At 46.5% G+C, this 18,189-nt stretch overlaps 1 protein-coding gene across 11 annotated transcripts in view; it reads right to left on the bottom strand.

The window, feature by feature from the left end:
• Positions 1-456: 456 nt before the first annotated feature.
• Positions 457-18,189, bottom strand: part of znf512b (zinc finger protein 512B) — a 135,323-nt gene continuing 117,590 nt past the window's right edge. For 9 of the 11 annotated variants that reach the window (XM_034172614.1, XM_034172619.1, XM_034172612.1 and 6 more), the window contains 7 exons: positions 8,061-8,159; positions 7,279-7,548; positions 5,686-6,036; positions 5,393-5,494; positions 5,215-5,277; positions 4,920-5,018; positions 457-2,367 (listed from right to left, as the gene is read on the bottom strand). In XM_034172614.1, coding sequence (XP_034028505.1) covers positions 2,023-2,367; positions 4,920-5,018; positions 5,215-5,277; positions 5,393-5,494; positions 5,686-6,036; positions 7,279-7,548; positions 8,061-8,159 — 1,329 coding nt within the window. In that variant the 3' untranslated portion in view covers positions 457-2,022. The remainder of the gene's footprint in view (positions 2,368-4,919; positions 5,019-5,214; positions 5,278-5,392; positions 5,495-5,685; positions 6,037-7,278; positions 7,549-8,060; positions 8,160-18,189) is intronic. The other 2 variants (XM_034172615.1, XM_034172617.1) reach the window with 1 other exon arrangement.

The raw sequence follows: 18,189 nt of genomic DNA, 5'->3' as shown, positions 1-18,189 counted from the left end.
CTTGTTTGCACTCGGGGTCGCCACAGCAAATCCAAGGTGGATCTGCAAAATTCAGACAACACTCCAGTAATGACAAAATGCCAAGGTGAATTAGTGGACATACTGAGTACTCATCAGGTCCTTAAGGTAGAGTGGCAAGTAACAAGTAGCACCCTTATCTTACCAGAATATTCTCACATCACAATGTTATCGCATTACTATCTAGGCAATACACTCCAGAGAATATAAAATAGATTTATGTTCTTTCATTGCTTCAGCAAAGAAGTCGTTATTTTATTTATTTATTTTTGTAGAAATAACAGTACGTTGCAAATATTTGTGAAATTTAAATTTGCTCAAGTAATTAAAACTGCAGTATCTACGTTAAATGTGTTCAAATTAAAATATTACGATTGCACGTTTAGATTTTAAACCAAAACTATCTTTATAATATAAATTTTAATTTATTTAGTTATGTTAATCTGAAGCTATACTATCATTCACACAGAGCAGCTCTCAACTCAACAAGACCAGTTATGGCTTAGTGATGGTGCGTGATAATTATGGCATACGGCCATGTTGGATTACAGACATGAACAAGGAAGAGTTAAACACGCTGCTCATTAGCCTTCAAAAGACAAATTTAGTTTTTCACCATGTTTTAATGAGAGTAAAACAATCCTGCTTCTGTGCTTTACAACGACAAGGTGAGGTGAAATACTCCTGCAGTCAAAAAACAAACAAAATAACACAAGAGGGGATCACGAGGGCGAAGGGTTAAAGTGCAAGGCAATAACTTTGAGCAACCAGAAATTCATTTATATAAATTATTATAGCAGATTCTTCATTTGCAGGTTCTGTTTAATAAAAGATTATTATCCTCAACCTCTCTATAAAAGATACTATTTAATTCTTTCTTCAGCTCTTCGATTAAAGCTAAAGCACCGGCCAAATATAAGCGGCCTCTGTTAAAACGTTATGTCATTTGATTGTGCTGCAATGGTGCAACAAGCTTCACGCAGAATTGATCCTTGGTCAGGCCTATTTTTAAAACCAACTACTTCAAGTTCTTTTCATATCAATTAAACAATATTTATTATTTAGCTGTACAATAGAACACAAACCTAGATCCGACTGATGGAACTCTCAAACATAATCATGTTTGTGGCTATTCTGCTTCATAAATTCAGTGTTAGGAAGTGTGTAAGGTTTGTCAAAGCACGCCTTAAATCATCACGTGACATATATAAGATAAACATTAATGTCTCTGAAATGACACACAACTGAGAAAACAGTTACGGTGAAAACTGACCACTGAACAGCATTTTAGCTTATAAGACATTTGCTTACTGAAAACAATAAAAAGTAGGAAAATAATAAAAAGTAAAATCAGTATGAAACAAATGAACTTCAAAACATTGCACCAGCGCACACACTGCAAATATTCTGACTATGCATGATCCAACTGGCCATTTTCATCTTGAAAATGACAGATGGGATCAACTGCTTTGACTAAATAGATATATAGATATAGTTTATGTACACAGTACAGTATATCTATGGAAAATGTGAAAACTAGCTACCATTAAATGACTTCACCATGCGGATAGAAGGTCCTTGTTAAAACCCTTCAAACACAACATGAACCTCATGGAGAGAGTTAGACTCCGTTTGTGTGGACTAATATTTCACTTTAAAAAATGATATCCATTGAGAAATCATGATTTTTATCTTTGATGAGAATTAGCTCCCCTTCCTGTGAGTGAAGAAATTAAACTGTGTGCCTTGAAAAGGACACAAAAGTGGAATGGTGAAAATAAACTGTTACTATTACACGAGCACTGTTTGTAAGAGCAGACACATTAACTATAGGGTTTCAAACCGACTTTAAGTCTGCACTAAATTTTTACTCCTTAATGGTTGATTTTTAGCTTTCTTCTTCTTCAGTGCCAAGTCCTCGTGGAGTTCATAGGGTCTTTTCGCTTTCTGGCTGAACATTAACACTAAGCATCTGTTCCAGCTCTTGGGACCACAAAAGAAGAGTTACTCTGTCAAAGAGAGCCTCTTGGGTTTGTTTCGTCGGGCAGTGCAGGCGTTGGGTTGTCTGTTTTGGCCTGAATTACTGCAGTCCGTAGGCTCGCAGAACAGGTTGGGGGTCGGCGTTGGGCTTGAGGAAGGAGTCCCAGCAGGCGCTGAGTTTTCATTTGTGGTAGGCGTTTCATTTTTTGTTTGGAGTGGCGTAACCGCAGGGGGGCGTTCTTTTGGTTTGCGGCCCCTCTTTTTACCGGTGGTTGCACCGTTCCTCACCTCAGCTTTGATTGCGTTGTTCTCTGGTGCTTTGCTCTTGCTGTTTGACACCACGTGACTAGCTGCTGCACGGAACCAGTTCTGAAGCAAACAAATATTCTGTTAGATCAGCTTGAGAGTCGAAAACAAGAACAGTGGTGTTCATGTACACAGCAACGTAACACTCCTGTTGCAACTAATGAAGTAAGCATTATGTCAGTGTTCTCTGGAACCATGGATGATTCTGTGGAACAAGCAGTGTAGGAACAAGTTAATAATGTGTGTGTGTGTGTGTATCTATCTATCTATATATCCATGTATCTGTATCTATAGATAGATAATGTTAACTTAACTATGAAGCCAACAAGTTCCCATAAAATACCATCTTAATTTAATATCTTTATATCACCTTCAGATTTTGTGACTTCTGCAGCCTGCTGATTGATCTGTGATTTTTACTCATACTGAATTAGGTTTAAAAAAAGAAAAAACACGTTGTATTGCTCAACTTTAGATCAAGTTTTTAGTAGTCCATGGTGCAATCGTTTTCTGCTGCCTCAAGATTTCAATGCACTAACACTGTGCTCGACTACACTTTTAAGGGTCCCTTCACACATAACTCGATTTAAGCTGACTAGCGCACAAAGGAGGAATTGTATGCCATTTGTGTAAAATTGGAGCCGCCTCAATCGCCTTGTACACGTGTCACTACAACTATTTGCGCACACCAGTGGCTAAAAGACAGAGAGTGCCCTGTGAGAGCTCATTCAAACCCTCTCGCGGCAGGTGTCGGCCAAATTCCAGGTGACACTTGCAAACGTCTAACATCACTCGCCTGAGACTTAGAAAATGTGTGGCCATTCCCGCTGTTAGTACGAAAATAGTGAGCAGACGATCACTTTTGAGCTGGATGTGTGGCGTTACAAAAAGTAACACACGTGCATGTGTCTCGCACATGTGTGCATGTCGGGCCCACTCCAACTTCCCACCGAAACACATGTGGCGTATGTGTGTTTCACGCCCCCCCCCCCCCCCACACACACACTCTTCCCTACACATGTGGTATGTGTGTGTGTGGGGGGGGAGCACACTTGCATAAACATGTGGGGCAGACAGCCAGGTCAGAGCACACACAGCACGGGGAGGCGCCTCCCAGCTGCTGACCAGAGACACAAATGAGGACTCAGTGCACAGGACATGTCACAGTACAAACACAGAGACCACAGCCAGTACAGGTATATTAATAAGTACTACACTACCTACATACACAGTTACATAACAAATAACTAAAAAATAATGATCACATAACAGAGAGTGACACGGTGGTGTGTGCGCTGATCTGACAGGGGGCGTGTCCACCGACAGCCGCAGCTGTTGAGATCTCTGGTTCTGGATGTCTCAGCTGGGGAACACGTACCGTGTTTTGAAAGACATGACTTAATAACTGTCCACTGTGATGCGCCTGTGTGTGCTTGCTGTCCTCACGTGGACATACATAAAAACATATATCGCTGTTGCGACATTGTATATAGCGAGCGAGCGCACATTGACAGACTGCCCCAGGTGAAAGGGATGGTGAGATCATAACACGTAGCGGGCGATCTGAACGTCACGTCACCCACGTGAGCTCTGTTCTACATGATGCGGTGTCTGTCCTGCGGTGCGCCGTCCATAGGACACACATGTCGGGCCGGACATGCACGTGGGGGCAACTGGACACGCCTGACCAGCAGATGTGGACATGATAAGAGTGAATTGCTTCATTTATGTCATTTCATGACTGTATGTCTGTGACCATGAGTCATCTACAGAGGAGCAGACGGTTCATACTTGTATTGTTCGCTTGATAAGAGGAATTCAATAAAATGCTGTGTTTTTTATGGTGTGTGGTTTTATTTTTTTTAAATACTCTTATCTCCTTGATTTCAGGCATTTTACGCACCTTTTATAGGACAGTGATGGTAGTGCAGTGGTAAAGTTTCTGGCTGGCAATCAGAGCCTTTGTAAATTGGAGGTTCAAATTCCATGGGTGGCATTTATTGTTTTGTTTTTCCACAGCAGCTGTGCGATGTGGTTACACATGCTCCAGCGGCTTGCAATGTGTTCCCGCCTGCCCAACCACGTGTCCCTCCTGTCGTCAGCTTGATGTTTTCGTGGTTCGCTCATTTGCGCTGTTTTGCCGTGATTTGTACTTATTTGTACTATGTGTGGAGGGGCCCTACGCTAACATGCCTGTGGGCACAAAGATGAGTGCAGATGGCCCTGGTACTTGCATAATGTGGGCAGTGGGTAAGAAAATGATAATTGATGCAATTGTACACCAGCAGTGAGACTTGCTTTAATGCTGGGTGTAAGACAGGGCGGGGTAAGTTATGGTTAAGAACAAACAGGAGGTGAGACCAGCTGAGGCTCTTGAGGCATGTGGCATCCATATTTACAAAGACCAGATTCTATCCAGCCTGATAGAAACAGAGGCAAGACCTAAGCCTGCGGATGGGCTAGTGCCATCACAGTACTCAGGATCTACTCCCTGCTATGGAAAAGCACCAATTTTTAATGTTGTTTATGCTTGTGTTGCTAAGAAATATCAAAATGTGTGAAAAGATATGTTACAATTAACTTGCAGGCTTGTTTATAGGTTTAGAGTAAACTACCTCTGAGTGTGTTTTGCTGATGTGGTACTTGACGCCGCTCTCAGAACTGAACTGCTTTTGACAGATTAAACAGGTGTATTTCCCCAGTTCTCCTCCACCCTGCAGTGCACACACATACACATCACTGGTGAATCTGCAGAGCACATCATCATCCCTGCAATAACACAGGCTGCATGCAGAAGAGAAATTCACATTCACTGTGAAATCCTGAAGGGTGTGTGGTTCAGGGTGTGAAGTGCTGCTCAGTTTATGGTTATTGTTATATAATGCGGTTAGCGATGACGGCTGCTTGTACCTGACTGCAGTTGGCGAGGTGGGCTTTTAGCCCCGACACACTGGAATAGACTGCTTCACAGCGCTGAAAAACAGAAGAATCAACACTCAAACTAAAAACTTGAATGCTGAATGATGTTGTACCATCAATTCAAAATGGGAAATGGTCACACGTTAAGCTGTGCAGTTAGTATTCTTACTTCATTGATGCAGCAGATGAAACCCTTCTCTTTGACTTGGTTCTTCCACGTCTCCAACAGCTCAGTGCTGAAGTTGGGGAGGCCGGGACGCGTGTAATTTAACTAAACACAACAGAGCATTCATATCAATATTCCTGATAGTATCACACAACCTTATGAAGAAGTTTCCATGTCAAGTGGAATGTCTCTTTGTGTACGAGCCTACGGTGTTTGTGCAGTGTGAATGTGTCTATATGTACAATGAATGCTAGAATGTGGATTATGCAACTGTCATGTGTGCACTCTGTCCTCACCCGCTTACTGTCAGGCACCAGGTCGTCCTTGATGCGGCGTTTGGTGCCCCAGTCCTTGGCCAGCTCATCCTCTGCTATCTCCTGCAGGTGGAACACTGCGACCTGCGCTGACCGCCGCCTCACTCTTCCACTGGGTGTCCGTTCAAAGTCCTCACCCAGGCTCTCATTTTGTGCTGCTTTTTCTTTATCTCGCTCCATTTCTTTTTCTTGCTCAACTTTTTCTCTGTCTTTCTCCAGAGCCTCCCTTTCTGGAAGCTTTGGTGGGTCAGGTGGTGCTTTCTCCTGCCACTCCATCTCTGGTTGGTTTTGCTCCTTCTTTGCTCTCGGTGTCACCTCCTTAGGGGCCACCTGCTGGGAAAGTAAGATGCTTCTCTGAGTGTTAAATGCAAATAAAATTTGAACAGTATAACGGACTAAAGACTGAACTTAGAGCACACAGCTTAAAGTCACACACTCTCAATTTCACATTTTATAAATGGAAATGTTGACATGTAGTCCATTTGGCTGCTCCTGTTTTGTGTTCGGGGTCACCACAACGGATACAGCCAGATCTGCCAGATCAGTTTTTTTTTTTTTTTTTACTTCGGATGTCTTCCTGACACAACTCCAGTGTAACCTGGAAAAACACACAGCCGGTGGTGTTCTGAAGAGGTCCCCCATCCAAGTACTAACCAGATCCTGCACTGCTTAGCTTCTGATATCTGACGAAATCAGACTTACACAGAGCAGACCGGCTGCAAATGGAAATGTTGGCATATTTTGGCTTAATCAACAAAGTGACACAAATAATTAATCTGCCATATTTTTCTGAATGAAATTCAAACTTGAGGTATGAACACATTTTCCAGAAAAAAAAATCCAACAAACTACATTGTTGTTTTGTTGGTACTGCATTTTTGCATATACACACAAGACTCCTGCGAATCCATGTTGTATAACTGTTGTGCTTATATATTTGTGCTCTCAACATAATTAAAATTGATCTGAATGTGAAACTGTTTTGTTCAGTCTTCTTCTCCATCACAGCACATAAACTTACCACCAGGAAACATTTTATGATAAGCTTGCTCTGCTGCTTTAATTGCACAAAAGACTAAAAATATGCATCTCCAGGGAAAAAAGAAAAAAAAAATATGCAAGATGTTGACGGTGATGGATTATCTATCCTGAGTTTCAACTATAGCGTACCAGAATGAACTGCACCCATTTGGACTAAGGAAAGTAAGGTTGTTTTTAACTTCACCATTCCAGCTGCATTCTTCAAAAAATGGTCACTAGTAAAATAACATTTATGCAAATCTGACACACTGGGTCCATACATCAAAATGGCTGGTAGTAGTCCTTTTGAAGGTTAAATAAAGCAATGATTAAATCCATGTTTTCACTTTCCATATGAGGACAAAACCCTTTTTCCCCAAGATAAGGTCAAAGTTTCATGGATGCATATGCATGAAGTTAAGAATGGGGCTTTACTCTTGTTTCTGCATCATAACTACATTTTAATTTGTTGATTTTCTAACAGCGGCTCTTTTCACCTTGTATCATGTTTCCCTCTGTGGTGGAGGTAAAGGCTGTCTTTGTGATTTGTCTTACCCTCTCTTTGGGTGTGATGCTGGTGGTGTCGGTGGTATTGTTCTTGTTGGTGTCAGGCGTGCTGGAGGTCCTGGTGGTGACGTTTAGGGTGGTGCTGATGGTCGAGGAGTGCTCAGTGCGTATGTGGTAGTCTCTGCCAGTCTTGGAGCGGTACGTTTTTCCACAGTGCTGGCACTGAAACATGGGCTTCTCGTCGTCAGGCAGGTCTCGTCCACAACGTTTCTGGTGGTACTGGTAGCCCATCAGACTGGAGAAATGAGCCGAACAGCCCTGCGTATGTGCATGTGATTGCACATATAATGTGTGCACACGTGAGGTCAGCGACCGAAGTGTGAAAGAATGAAAATGAACATTAAACAGCAATCTGGTGAATGGAGCTCAGTGTGGGCTTAAGAAAACAATATCTGTCTGTATTTTGTGGTTGTGAAGACATGTCACTGTAGTGAATCTATTTTTTGCCAACCTTTCTCTTCCTCTCTGCATTTTGCACTCCGGTATGAGTACCGGCAGAGAGTTGATGTGTTCTTTAGACAATATGTCAAAAATAAGGCATGGAGGGGAAAAAAATAAAAATAAAAGAAAGAGAGAAGTGAAAGCACACAGCCAACAAACTGAGCCTGAGAAGGGAAAGATACAAAATCAAAACTGGCGGAACAGAAAAGCAGAAAGTAGGATGTGAAAGACAGAAAAATCTGACAAATGGAAATGAAGGACACAGGAAAGACAGACATAATGAAAGAGAGAGCTGGAGAAAGAGAAAGGCCACAACAAATTGTGCATACCTCACTGGGACATTTGATTCGTCCCATCTGTTTGAGCACTCTGCGCAGCCTCTCCCGCTCCTCATTCTCATCCTCCGTCTGGCCTTCACTACCCGGCGGCTGAGAAAGAACAAACAAAATGCCGTATAAGTGTGTCCCACTGAAACACTTCTCCCTTCATCCTGAATTTTAAAAAAATTAAAAAAGCAATAAAAATCTGTCTTCCCTCTTGGATGTTTCACATCGAGGCTGTTACTCAGAGCATGTTCGTGACAACTATCAAAGTCGTGTATGTGCCTGAGTGCCAAATTTCAGCCGAGACCAGAACAACAGATGGTGGAGTTGCCAGGGAGAAGACAGACAACAAGTGCGCAGATATGAACTTATGGAGGGAACTCAGGAGAGTGAGTTTCCTCAAGTTTACACACTCAGAATGAACTGAGACTCGACTCTGGCTTTCTGTAAAGGTAGCGAGAAGAGATACCGATGAATTCACAACTTTGCATAAGTCGTGTCAAGCTCAAGGCTGCAGAACAAGTGTACAGAAATCAGCTCAGCCTTTGCTTTACACTGACGGGAAGAAAAACAACACATCAGCATTTATTTTTCAACGTTTCTGTCAGAGAGAGAGAGAGAGAGAGAGCAAAAAAGCAAGAGGAGAAAAAGAGTGAGAGGATACAGGTGGCAGGAAAACAGCAGTACCAGTGACATCAAGGTTAAACTCAGTGGGTAATCCATGTCCTTTTGTCAGCGCACTATGTTTGTCCCATACCACACTTGGGCTGTGTCATGTGACCACAATAACAACACATTGGTGAACAAAACAGCACCTCAAAGCAATTTACACAGCTTGTACAGGACATAGATGATGAATGATTGTTAGACTTAGAGGATGCTCACACAACACATAGTTCCACAACAGCACATTGCTCTATGTAGCAATAACTATGCAGATGTAAACACTAGTGACTGCCTTTGTTTCTATGTAACTATGTTAATACGCATTTTAGCATGAAATCACCAAATCCAATCTTCTTCAAATTTGGTAGGTACATTGTGCAGATGGATGAAAAGAAGGGATTTGATTTTGGTTAGGTTCAGTCAACTACAAAGGTTAGAGGTCAAAGTCAAATTTCTGACCCCTTGCTAATATTTAGAAACATTGCTAACTTTATGGAAACAAGTGCAGATATTTTGTTGTTTGTGAATCCTTTAAAGCCCATGTAACATTTCGTCTGCAAGACTGACACTGTGAAATGTTGAAATGTGTTCTCTAAGATCTTTTGAAGTACCTATTGCTTTTGTTGCTTTTCTATTTGGTAGCAAGATATATGAAGACATTAGGAATGGATTTCAATGAATGATTGTGGAGGGGCACACTTTGGGTCAAGAATGTCACGCATGCACGCACAAATATATCTTGGATTGATAAGTGGATCCACCTCAAAATGTAACAAACTTTAATTGAACCCATTCAGAACTTTCTGAGATATCCTAAAGGTCCTAAAGATATCCTAACTATAACCTCCTTGGTGAAGAGAATCATTCCCAGAAGCAACACAAGCACTATTAGAAACAACAAAGTGCACTAACCACTTGGCCACCACCTCTAGAATAAATGCAGTACTAACACAACAAAGTGAATAAACTGCAGTTGTAGAATCTTTATTGTTTACAATATATAAAAACACCAGTTCCTCCACAGGGGGCGGTGGTCGAGTGGTTTGTGCGATTGGTTTCAGTGTGGAAGGTTCCCAGTTCATTACATTTCTCCATGTAATGTGGAGTTATGTCAGGAAGGGCATCTGGCGTAAAACCTGTGCCAATTCAATGTACAGATCCACCTCAGATTTGCTATGGCAACCCTGAGTGCAAAACAAGAGAGCTGCCAAAGGGACTTACTTTTACCGGTTCCTCCACAAAATGAATTGTTGAGCTGGAGTACTCAAAAAATACTGCTGTGTAATACAGAAACAAAATCTCCAATCTGTTGACACGCTCTTGTCCCTGCTCACAAAACCTGCACAACATCCTGTGTAGTACAAATACTAACGTCAGGTCAAGTCAGGTCAGATCGGGAGGCCTGTACTCTAGTTGTGTGTCACTCATTAGTGAAGTTTTTTCTTTGTATACAGGAAAATTCAGTAACAGTTAAGCAACCTCCTATGATGTGAATCCAATCCCATTCAAATACTTTATTCAGTACTTGTATTGCTTGATATGTTAAATCAGACTTTCGGTAATATTTAGACATGCAAACATTTTGTAAAAAATGATCACTTCTTGATTAAAAACACAATCTGTGCACAGACTTTGGACGGGGTAAATACTGACATAACGTTAACTGCACTGATACAAATTGTGCTTTAAATACAGTACTACAAATCTGAACAGATCATCACAGTGTCCTGATGGCGTGTCAGTACTGTTGTGTGGGCCGCTGAAGAGGAGGTACTGCTGGCCCACCACCACCAGAGGGCGCCCTGCCTGGAGTGCGGGCTCCAGGCACTAGAGGGCGCTGCCGCCTTGCAGGAGCAGCCAGAGTGACAGCTGTCACCCATCACCTGCGACAGCTGTCATCAATCATCGGATCTGCAGGGGTATATCAGCAGGACGGCATCTCCACCTCATCGCCGAGATATCGTTTCTACTGAGAAGGTAACGTGCTCAGCTGACTGTTTAACAGTGATCTTTGTGACTTTTGTGTTTTGCTGAGTATTTTCCAACGAGAGGTGGAGGTAACTTACCTGCCGTTCGGATTCCTGGGTGCGAACGCGCCCTCCTTTAATTGTCCTTTGTTCCTCGCCAGCAGTACCACGTCCGACACGCGGAGGCAGTGGCCACCTGGGAGTTCGGGACTTGGCGGCTCCAGTATTCCCGGGGTCTGGTGGCGGAGGAAACCGTGTGGTTCCGGTTCTACTTTGGAGAGACGTCTCCTATCTTCGAGCCTGCCCACACGACACCTGTGTGAATCTGACTTTGTCTATTATTGTAATCTGTTGTACTTGTTGTGCATATTCACAACAGTAAAGTCTGTTATTTGACCTATTCCATTGTCCGTTCATTTGCGCCCCCTGTTGTGGGTCCGTGTACTTACACTTTCACAACAGGATATCTCGGCCAACGTCATGGATCCCGAGGGGCGTCAACCGGCTGTTGAACGGCCAATGGAAGAACAGGGCGCACAGGCGCCCGCAGGAGGAATGATCGGTGAGTTGCAGCGGATCCTCACCGTTTTCACGGCTCGGTTGGATTTAATGACCGAGCAGAACGTCCTCCTTAACCGCAGGGTGGAGGCTCTCGCTGTGCAGGTGGAGGTGTGCCCTCAGGGCGCTGCTGCGGCTCTCCCTCCTGTCGACCCTGTGCGTAACAGTGATGTTCCACTGGTCGTTCAACGACCCCTCCCACCTTCCCCGGAAGCATACATAAGCCCTCCAGAGCCGTACGGAGGTGTGTGGAGACGTGCGCGGACTTCCTTATGCAGTGTTCGCTCGTCTTCGCACAACGTCCTGTCATGTACGCGACTGATTCTAGCAAGATAGCTTATGTGATTAATCTGCTTCGCGGCAAGGCACGCGCTTGGGCTACAGCGCTTTGGGAGCAAAATTCACGGCTCCTTCTGACATATGATGGGTTTGTGAGGGAGTTCAGAACAGTGTTCGATCACCCAAATAGAGGAGAGACCGCTTCAGCCGTGCTGCTGTCAATGAGACAGGGGCGCCGGAGCGCAGCTGCTTATGCAGTCGACTTCCGCATCGCGGCTGCGAGGTCCGGCTGGAATAACACTGCCCTCCGCGCCGCCTTCGTAAACGGACTGTCGTTGGTCCTGAAGGAGCTCCTGGTGGCTAAGGACGAACCGCGGGATTTAGACGGGCTTATCGATCTCGTTATACGATTAGACATTCGGTTAGAGGAACGCCGTCGGGAGCGAGGCGAAGGACGTGACCAGTCTGGAAACCACCGGGAGGAGATTGAGTTTTTTGTAACTCCTTCTACCTCCCACGTGATTTTGGGCATCCCATGGATGTTAAAGCACAATCCCCGGATCGATTGGCCGTCTGGGGTGGTGGTACAGTGGAGCGAAACCTGCCATCGGGTGTGTTTAGGATCCTCGGTTCCTCCCGGTTCCCAGGCTAAGGAGGAGGTCAAAGTCCCTCCCAATCTGACGGCAGTGCCGGTTGAGTACCACGATCTTGCTGACGTCTTCAGCAAGGATCTGGCACTCACCCTTCCCCCGCACCGTCCGTACGATTGTGCCATTTATTTGGTTCCAGGCGCTGAGTTCCCGTCCAGCAGGCTGTACAACCTCTCACGACCTGAGCGCGAATCAATGGAGACCTACATCCGGGACTCATTAGCTGCCGGGCTGATCCGGAACTCCATCTCCCCGATGGGGGCAGGTTTCTTTTTTGTGGGCAAGAAAGATGGCGGACTTCGTCCATGTATTGATTACAGGGGGCTGAATGAGATTACGGTTCGCAACCGATACCCGTTGCCATTATTAGATTCCGTGTTCACCCCCCTGCATGGAGCCAAAATCTTTACTAAGCTGGATCTTAGAAATGCGTATCACCTGGTTCGGATCCGGAAGGGAGACGAATGGAAGACGGCATTCAACACCCCATTAGGTCACTTTGAGTACCTGGTCATGCCGTTCGGCCTCACAAACGCCCCCGCGACGTTCCAAGCATTAGTTAATGATGTCTTGCGGGATTTCCGGCACCGATTCGTCTTCGTATATCTAGACGATATACTCATCTTTTCTCCGGATCCTGAGACTCATGTGCGGCATGTACGTCAGGTCCTGCAGCGGTTGTTGGAGAACCGGCTGTTTGTGAAGGACGAGAAGTGTGAGTTTCACCGCACATCTTTGTCCTTCCTGGGGTTTATCATCTCCCCCAACTCCGTCGCTCCTGATCCGGCCAAGGTTGCGGCGGTGAGAGACTGGCCCCAACCCACTAGCCGTAGGAAGCTGCAACAGTTCCTCGGCTTTGCAAATTTCTACAGGAGGTTCATTAAGGGCTACAGTCAGGTAGTTAGCCCCCTGACAGCCCTGACCTCACCAAAAGTCCCCTTCACCTGGTCGGATCGTTGCGATGCCGCGTTCAAGGAGTTGAAACGGCGCTTCTCGTCTGCACCCGTTCTGGTGCAGCCCGATCCTAGTCGCCAGTTAGTGGTTGAAGTGGACGCCTCGGACTCAGGGATAGGAGCTGTGCTTTCCCAGAGCGGGAAGACCGATAAGGTCCTTCACCCGTGTGCCTATTTTTCCCGCAGGTTGACCCCGGCCGAACGGAACTATGACGTCGGCAATTGAGAGCTCCTTGCGGTGAAAGAGGCCCTTGAAGAGTGGAGACATCTGCTGGAGGGAACGTCCGTGCCATTCACGGTTTTCACTGACCACCGGAACCTGGAGTATATCAGGACCGCCAAGCGGCTGAACCCCAGGCAAGCCCGCTGGTCACTGTTCTTCGGCCGTTTTGACTTCCGGATCACCTACCGTCCCAGGACCAAAAACCAGAGATCGGATGCGTTGTCCCGGGTACATTAAGACGAAGTCAAAACGGAGTTGTTGGATCCACCGGAACCCATCATCCCGGAGTCCACTATCGTGGCCACCCTCACCTGGGACGTAGAGAGAACCGTCCGGGAGGCCCTGGCACGAAGCCCGGACCCCGGAACCGGGCCGAAGAATAGACTTTACGTCCCACCAGAAGCTAGGGCTGCAGTCCTGGACTTCTGTCACGGCTCTAAGCTCTCCTGTCATCCAGGGGTGCGAAGAACCGTGGCAGTTGTCCAGCAGCGCTTCTGGTGGGCGTCCCTGGAGGCCGACGTCCGGGATTATATCCAGGCCTGTACCACCTGCGCCAGGGGCAAGGACGACCATCGCAAGGTATCGGGATTGCTACAGCCACTGCCCGTGCCTCATCGCCCCTGGTCTCACATCGGCCTGGATTTTGTCACGGGCCTCCCGCCGTCCCAGGGCAACACCGTCATCCTCACGATAGTGGACCGATTCTCCAAGGCGGCCCACTTCGTGGCCCTCCCGAAGCTCCCAACGGCCCAGGAGACAGCGGACCTCCTGGTCCACCACGTCGTCTGGCTGCATGGGATCCCAACAGACATCGTCTCCGATCGCGGTCCCCAGTTCTCCTCACACGTCTGGAGGAGCTTCTGCCGGGAACTGGGGGCCACGGTCAGTCTCTCATCTGGGTATCATCCCCAAACCAACGGGCAAGCAGAACGGGCCAACCAAGAGATGGAGCAGACCCTGCGTTGCGTGACAGCCGCGCACCCGGCGGCCTGGAGTACCCATCTGGCCTGGATCGAGTATGCCCACAACAGCCAAGTGTCGTCAGCCACCGGCCTCTCCCCTTTTGAGGTGTGCCTAGGGTATCAGCCCCCGTTGTTTCCGGTGGTTGAGGGAGAGGTCGGTGTGCCCTCGGTCCAGGCCCACCTGCGGAAGTGCCGTCGGGTGTGGCGAGCCGCCTGTTCTGCTTTGCTGAAGGCCCGGAGGAGGACAAAGGCCCATGCAGACCGACGGCGGACCCCGGCCCCTACGTATCGTCCAGGGCAGGAAGTGTGGTTGTCTACCAAGGATATACCCCTGCAAGTGGACTCCGCTAAACTCCAAGAACGATACATAGGACCCTTCAAAATTCTCAAGGTCATCAGTCCAGCCGCAGTGAGGCTGCAGCTTCCGGCCTCGCTGCGGATCCATCCCGTCTTTCACGTGTCACGAAACAAACCACATCACACCTCACCCCTCTGTACTCCGGGTCCGGCACCACCTCCTGCCCGGATCATCGATGGCGAGCCGGCTTGGACTGTGCGCCGGCTCTTGGATGTCCGACGGATGGGCCGGGGCTTCCAGTATCTGGTGGACTGGGAGGGGTACGGCCCCGAAGAACGCTCCTGGGTGAAGAAGAGCTTCATCCTGGACCCGGCCCTCCTGGCCGACTTCTACCGCCGCCACCCGGACAAGCCTGGTCGGGCGCCAGGAGGCGCCCGTTGAGGGGGGGGTCCTGTTGTGTGGTCTGCTGAAGAGGAGGTACTGCTGGCCCACCACCACCAGAGGGCGCCCTGCCTGGAGTGCGGGCTCCAGGCACCAGAGGGCGCTGCCGCCTAACAGGAGCAGCCAGGGTGACAGCTGACGCTCATCATCCTTGACAGCTGTCACCACTCAACAGGATCAGCATTGGTATATCAGCCAGACGACATCTCCACCTCTTTGCCGAGATATCGTTCTACCTTGAAGGGAACGTACCTCAGCTGGTTGTGAGATAATAACCCTTTGTTGCTTGAGCGTTTTTTGTGAACTCTTTATTCGACGAGAGGAGGAGGTGGTTTTCCACCGTACGTATTGCTGGGTGCACACGCACCCACTTCTAACTGTGTTTGCTCCTCGCCAGCAGTACCAGATCCGACACGCGGAGGCAGTGGCCACCTGGGAGTTCGGGACTTGGCGGCTCCAGTATTCCCGGGGTTCGGTGGCGGAGGAAATCGTGTGGTTCCGGTTCGACTTCGGACTGATGTCTCCTATCTTCAAGCCTGCCCACATGACATCTTGTATTTGACTCACTATTGTAATCTGTTGTTGTTGTTGTGCATTTTCACAACAGTAAAGTGTTGTATTTGGCTTTATCCATTGTCCGTTCATTTGCGCCCCCTGTTGTGGGTCCGTGCTCCTACACTTTCCCCAACACAGCTGTCATCAATCATCGGATCTGCAGGGGTATATCAGCAGGACGGCATCTCCACCTCATCGCCGAGATATCGTTTCTACTGAGAAGGTAACGTGCTCAGCTGACTGTTTAACAGTGATCTTTGTGACTTTTGTGTTTTGCTCTGAGTATTTTCCAACGAGAGGTGGAGGTAACTTACCTGCCGTTCGGATTCCTGGGTGCGAACGCGCCCTCCTTTAATTGTCCTTTGTTCCTCGCCAGCAGTACCAGGTCCGACACGCGGAGGCAGTGGCCACCTGGGAGTTCGGGACTTGGCAGCTCCAGTATTCCCGGGGTCTGGTGGCGGAGGAAACCATGTGGTTCCGGTTCTACTTTGGAGAGGCGTCTCCTATCTTTGAGCCTGCCCACACGACACCTGTGTGAATTTGACTTTGTCTATTATTGTAATCTGTTGTACTTGTTGTGCATATTCACAACAGTAAAGTGTGTTATTTGACCTATTCCATTGTCCGTTCATTTGCGCCCCCTGTTGTGGGTCCGTGTACTTACACTTTCACAACAAGTACACCAGCAATGTTTCACTTCAAATAATGACAATGTGGAATTACAAATTACACTTACATACAGTTACAGTGAAATAAACAGAGTGGTTTCTGCTCTGCAGTTTGACAAAAGAGTGACAGTGTACCAACAACGTTTTAGATCAATCTCTGACTCAAACCAGTTTCTGTAATATGACAGCAAGTTACACTTAAACAGAAGTAAGAATTAATATCATTCATTTCCGTTTCTCTTCTGCCTCCTCTCTGGCGGCGTTTGCATTGACGGCTGAATGGCACTGATGTGACGTATTTTCCTCCCATGTGTGACAGATTTCACGTCCTCTAGTTTTCTCTTTAGGGCCCCTTCACACATAGTACAAATGTGGTGGAATTGTGCATGAAGTGAACATGAAGCAGGAATCATATGCAATACGTATGAAATCGTAGCTGCCTCTAACGCCTCGTATACATGTTGCTACAACTATTTGCACACACCAGCGGCTGAAAGACAAAGTGTGTCCTGTGTGAGCCCATCAAACCCTCTCGCGGCAGGTGTCAGCCAAATTCCAGCTGACACACAACAACATCTAACACCACTCGCTTGGCACTTAGAAAATGTGTGGCCATTCACACTATTAGCACAACAACAGTCAACAGACAATCACTGTCAAGCTGGATGTGATTTTTTTCTAAGTGCCCCACGAGTGTGGCTTTGCAAACAGACACAGTGACACACCGACAGTAGCAGCTGTGGAGATCTCTGGTTCTGGACATCAGGGCTGGGGAACATGTACTGTGTTTGGACGCGCATGAACTAACAACAGTCCAATGTGATGCATGTGTGTCTGCTTGCTGTCCTCACATGGACATACACAAAAACATATATCGCTGTTGCAATGGGCTGCAGCGAGCACGTGCACGCCGCACACATTGACAGGCTACCCCAGGTGAAACGGGCCATCATAACACGCAGCGGGCAATCTGAATGTCACGTCACCCACATGAGCTCTGTTCCACATGATGCGGTGTCTGTCCTGCAGCGCGCCGTCCAGAAGATACACGTGTCGGCAGGACAAGAGATGGGTATTGATAAGATTTTACTGATATCGATGCCATTATCAATTCCGCTTATCGATCCGATTCCTTATCGATTCCCTTATCGATACGCCTTGTGAATTTTCTGTGTACTAAAAGTAGGCTTTACACGTTTTCTATGTCAACAACATTTTAAATTGGTCACTGGATCCTTGATCTCTGGACATAAATAAAAATAAATAAAATCTGTAGTTTTTGTCAAAAGTATTTCCTTTCAGACATTTTGGCATGAATGTCTCTCCGTACCTCTGAGCTGAGCTCAGCCAGCTGCTGCACGTCAGCGCAGGATGTCTCGTTTTTGGAGGAAAAAATATTGACTGATTGCAGTTTGTTTGTATTACAATGTTTGGAAAGAGGTGTCATTTGATTTAAACAGTGTTTCGCTTTAAATTTATTAATTCCGACTGGACTCTATCGTTCTAACTTGACTCGGCAGAGAGCAGCACAGCGTTTGGAGCTGTGTGAACAGAAAGGAGGAGTGACTCACGAGTGACATATTCAGGAATGAAAGCGGTGAAAAACAAAAAAAGCTGAAACCCAAAATTACCCCCAACACCACACGCACAAAAATGTTTCAATTCTAGAAGCTCTGAAATGCAATCTGGGGCTATTCCAGACAATAAACCGCAGTGAGTGCAGCATCCATTTAGTGAGAAAAAAAAAACAAACAACTTTCCTTATTCAAATTCATTCCAGTAGTATAGTTTAATGACAATAATAGTCATTAAACTTAAATAAAACAGGGATGAAGTGGAGGTGTAAGAGTCACTAGGTGTTCACAGGAAACACTTATTTATTTCTATATGTATTTATTTATTTTCATTGTTAGAC

This window comes from Thalassophryne amazonica, chromosome 6 (genome assembly GCF_902500255.1).
Source record: "Thalassophryne amazonica chromosome 6, fThaAma1.1, whole genome shotgun sequence".
NCBI classification, from domain to species: Eukaryota; Metazoa; Chordata; class Actinopteri; order Batrachoidiformes; family Batrachoididae; genus Thalassophryne; species Thalassophryne amazonica.
Note: the sequence above shows the minus strand (reverse complement) of the source record. Positions and strands in the feature narration are given on the sequence as shown.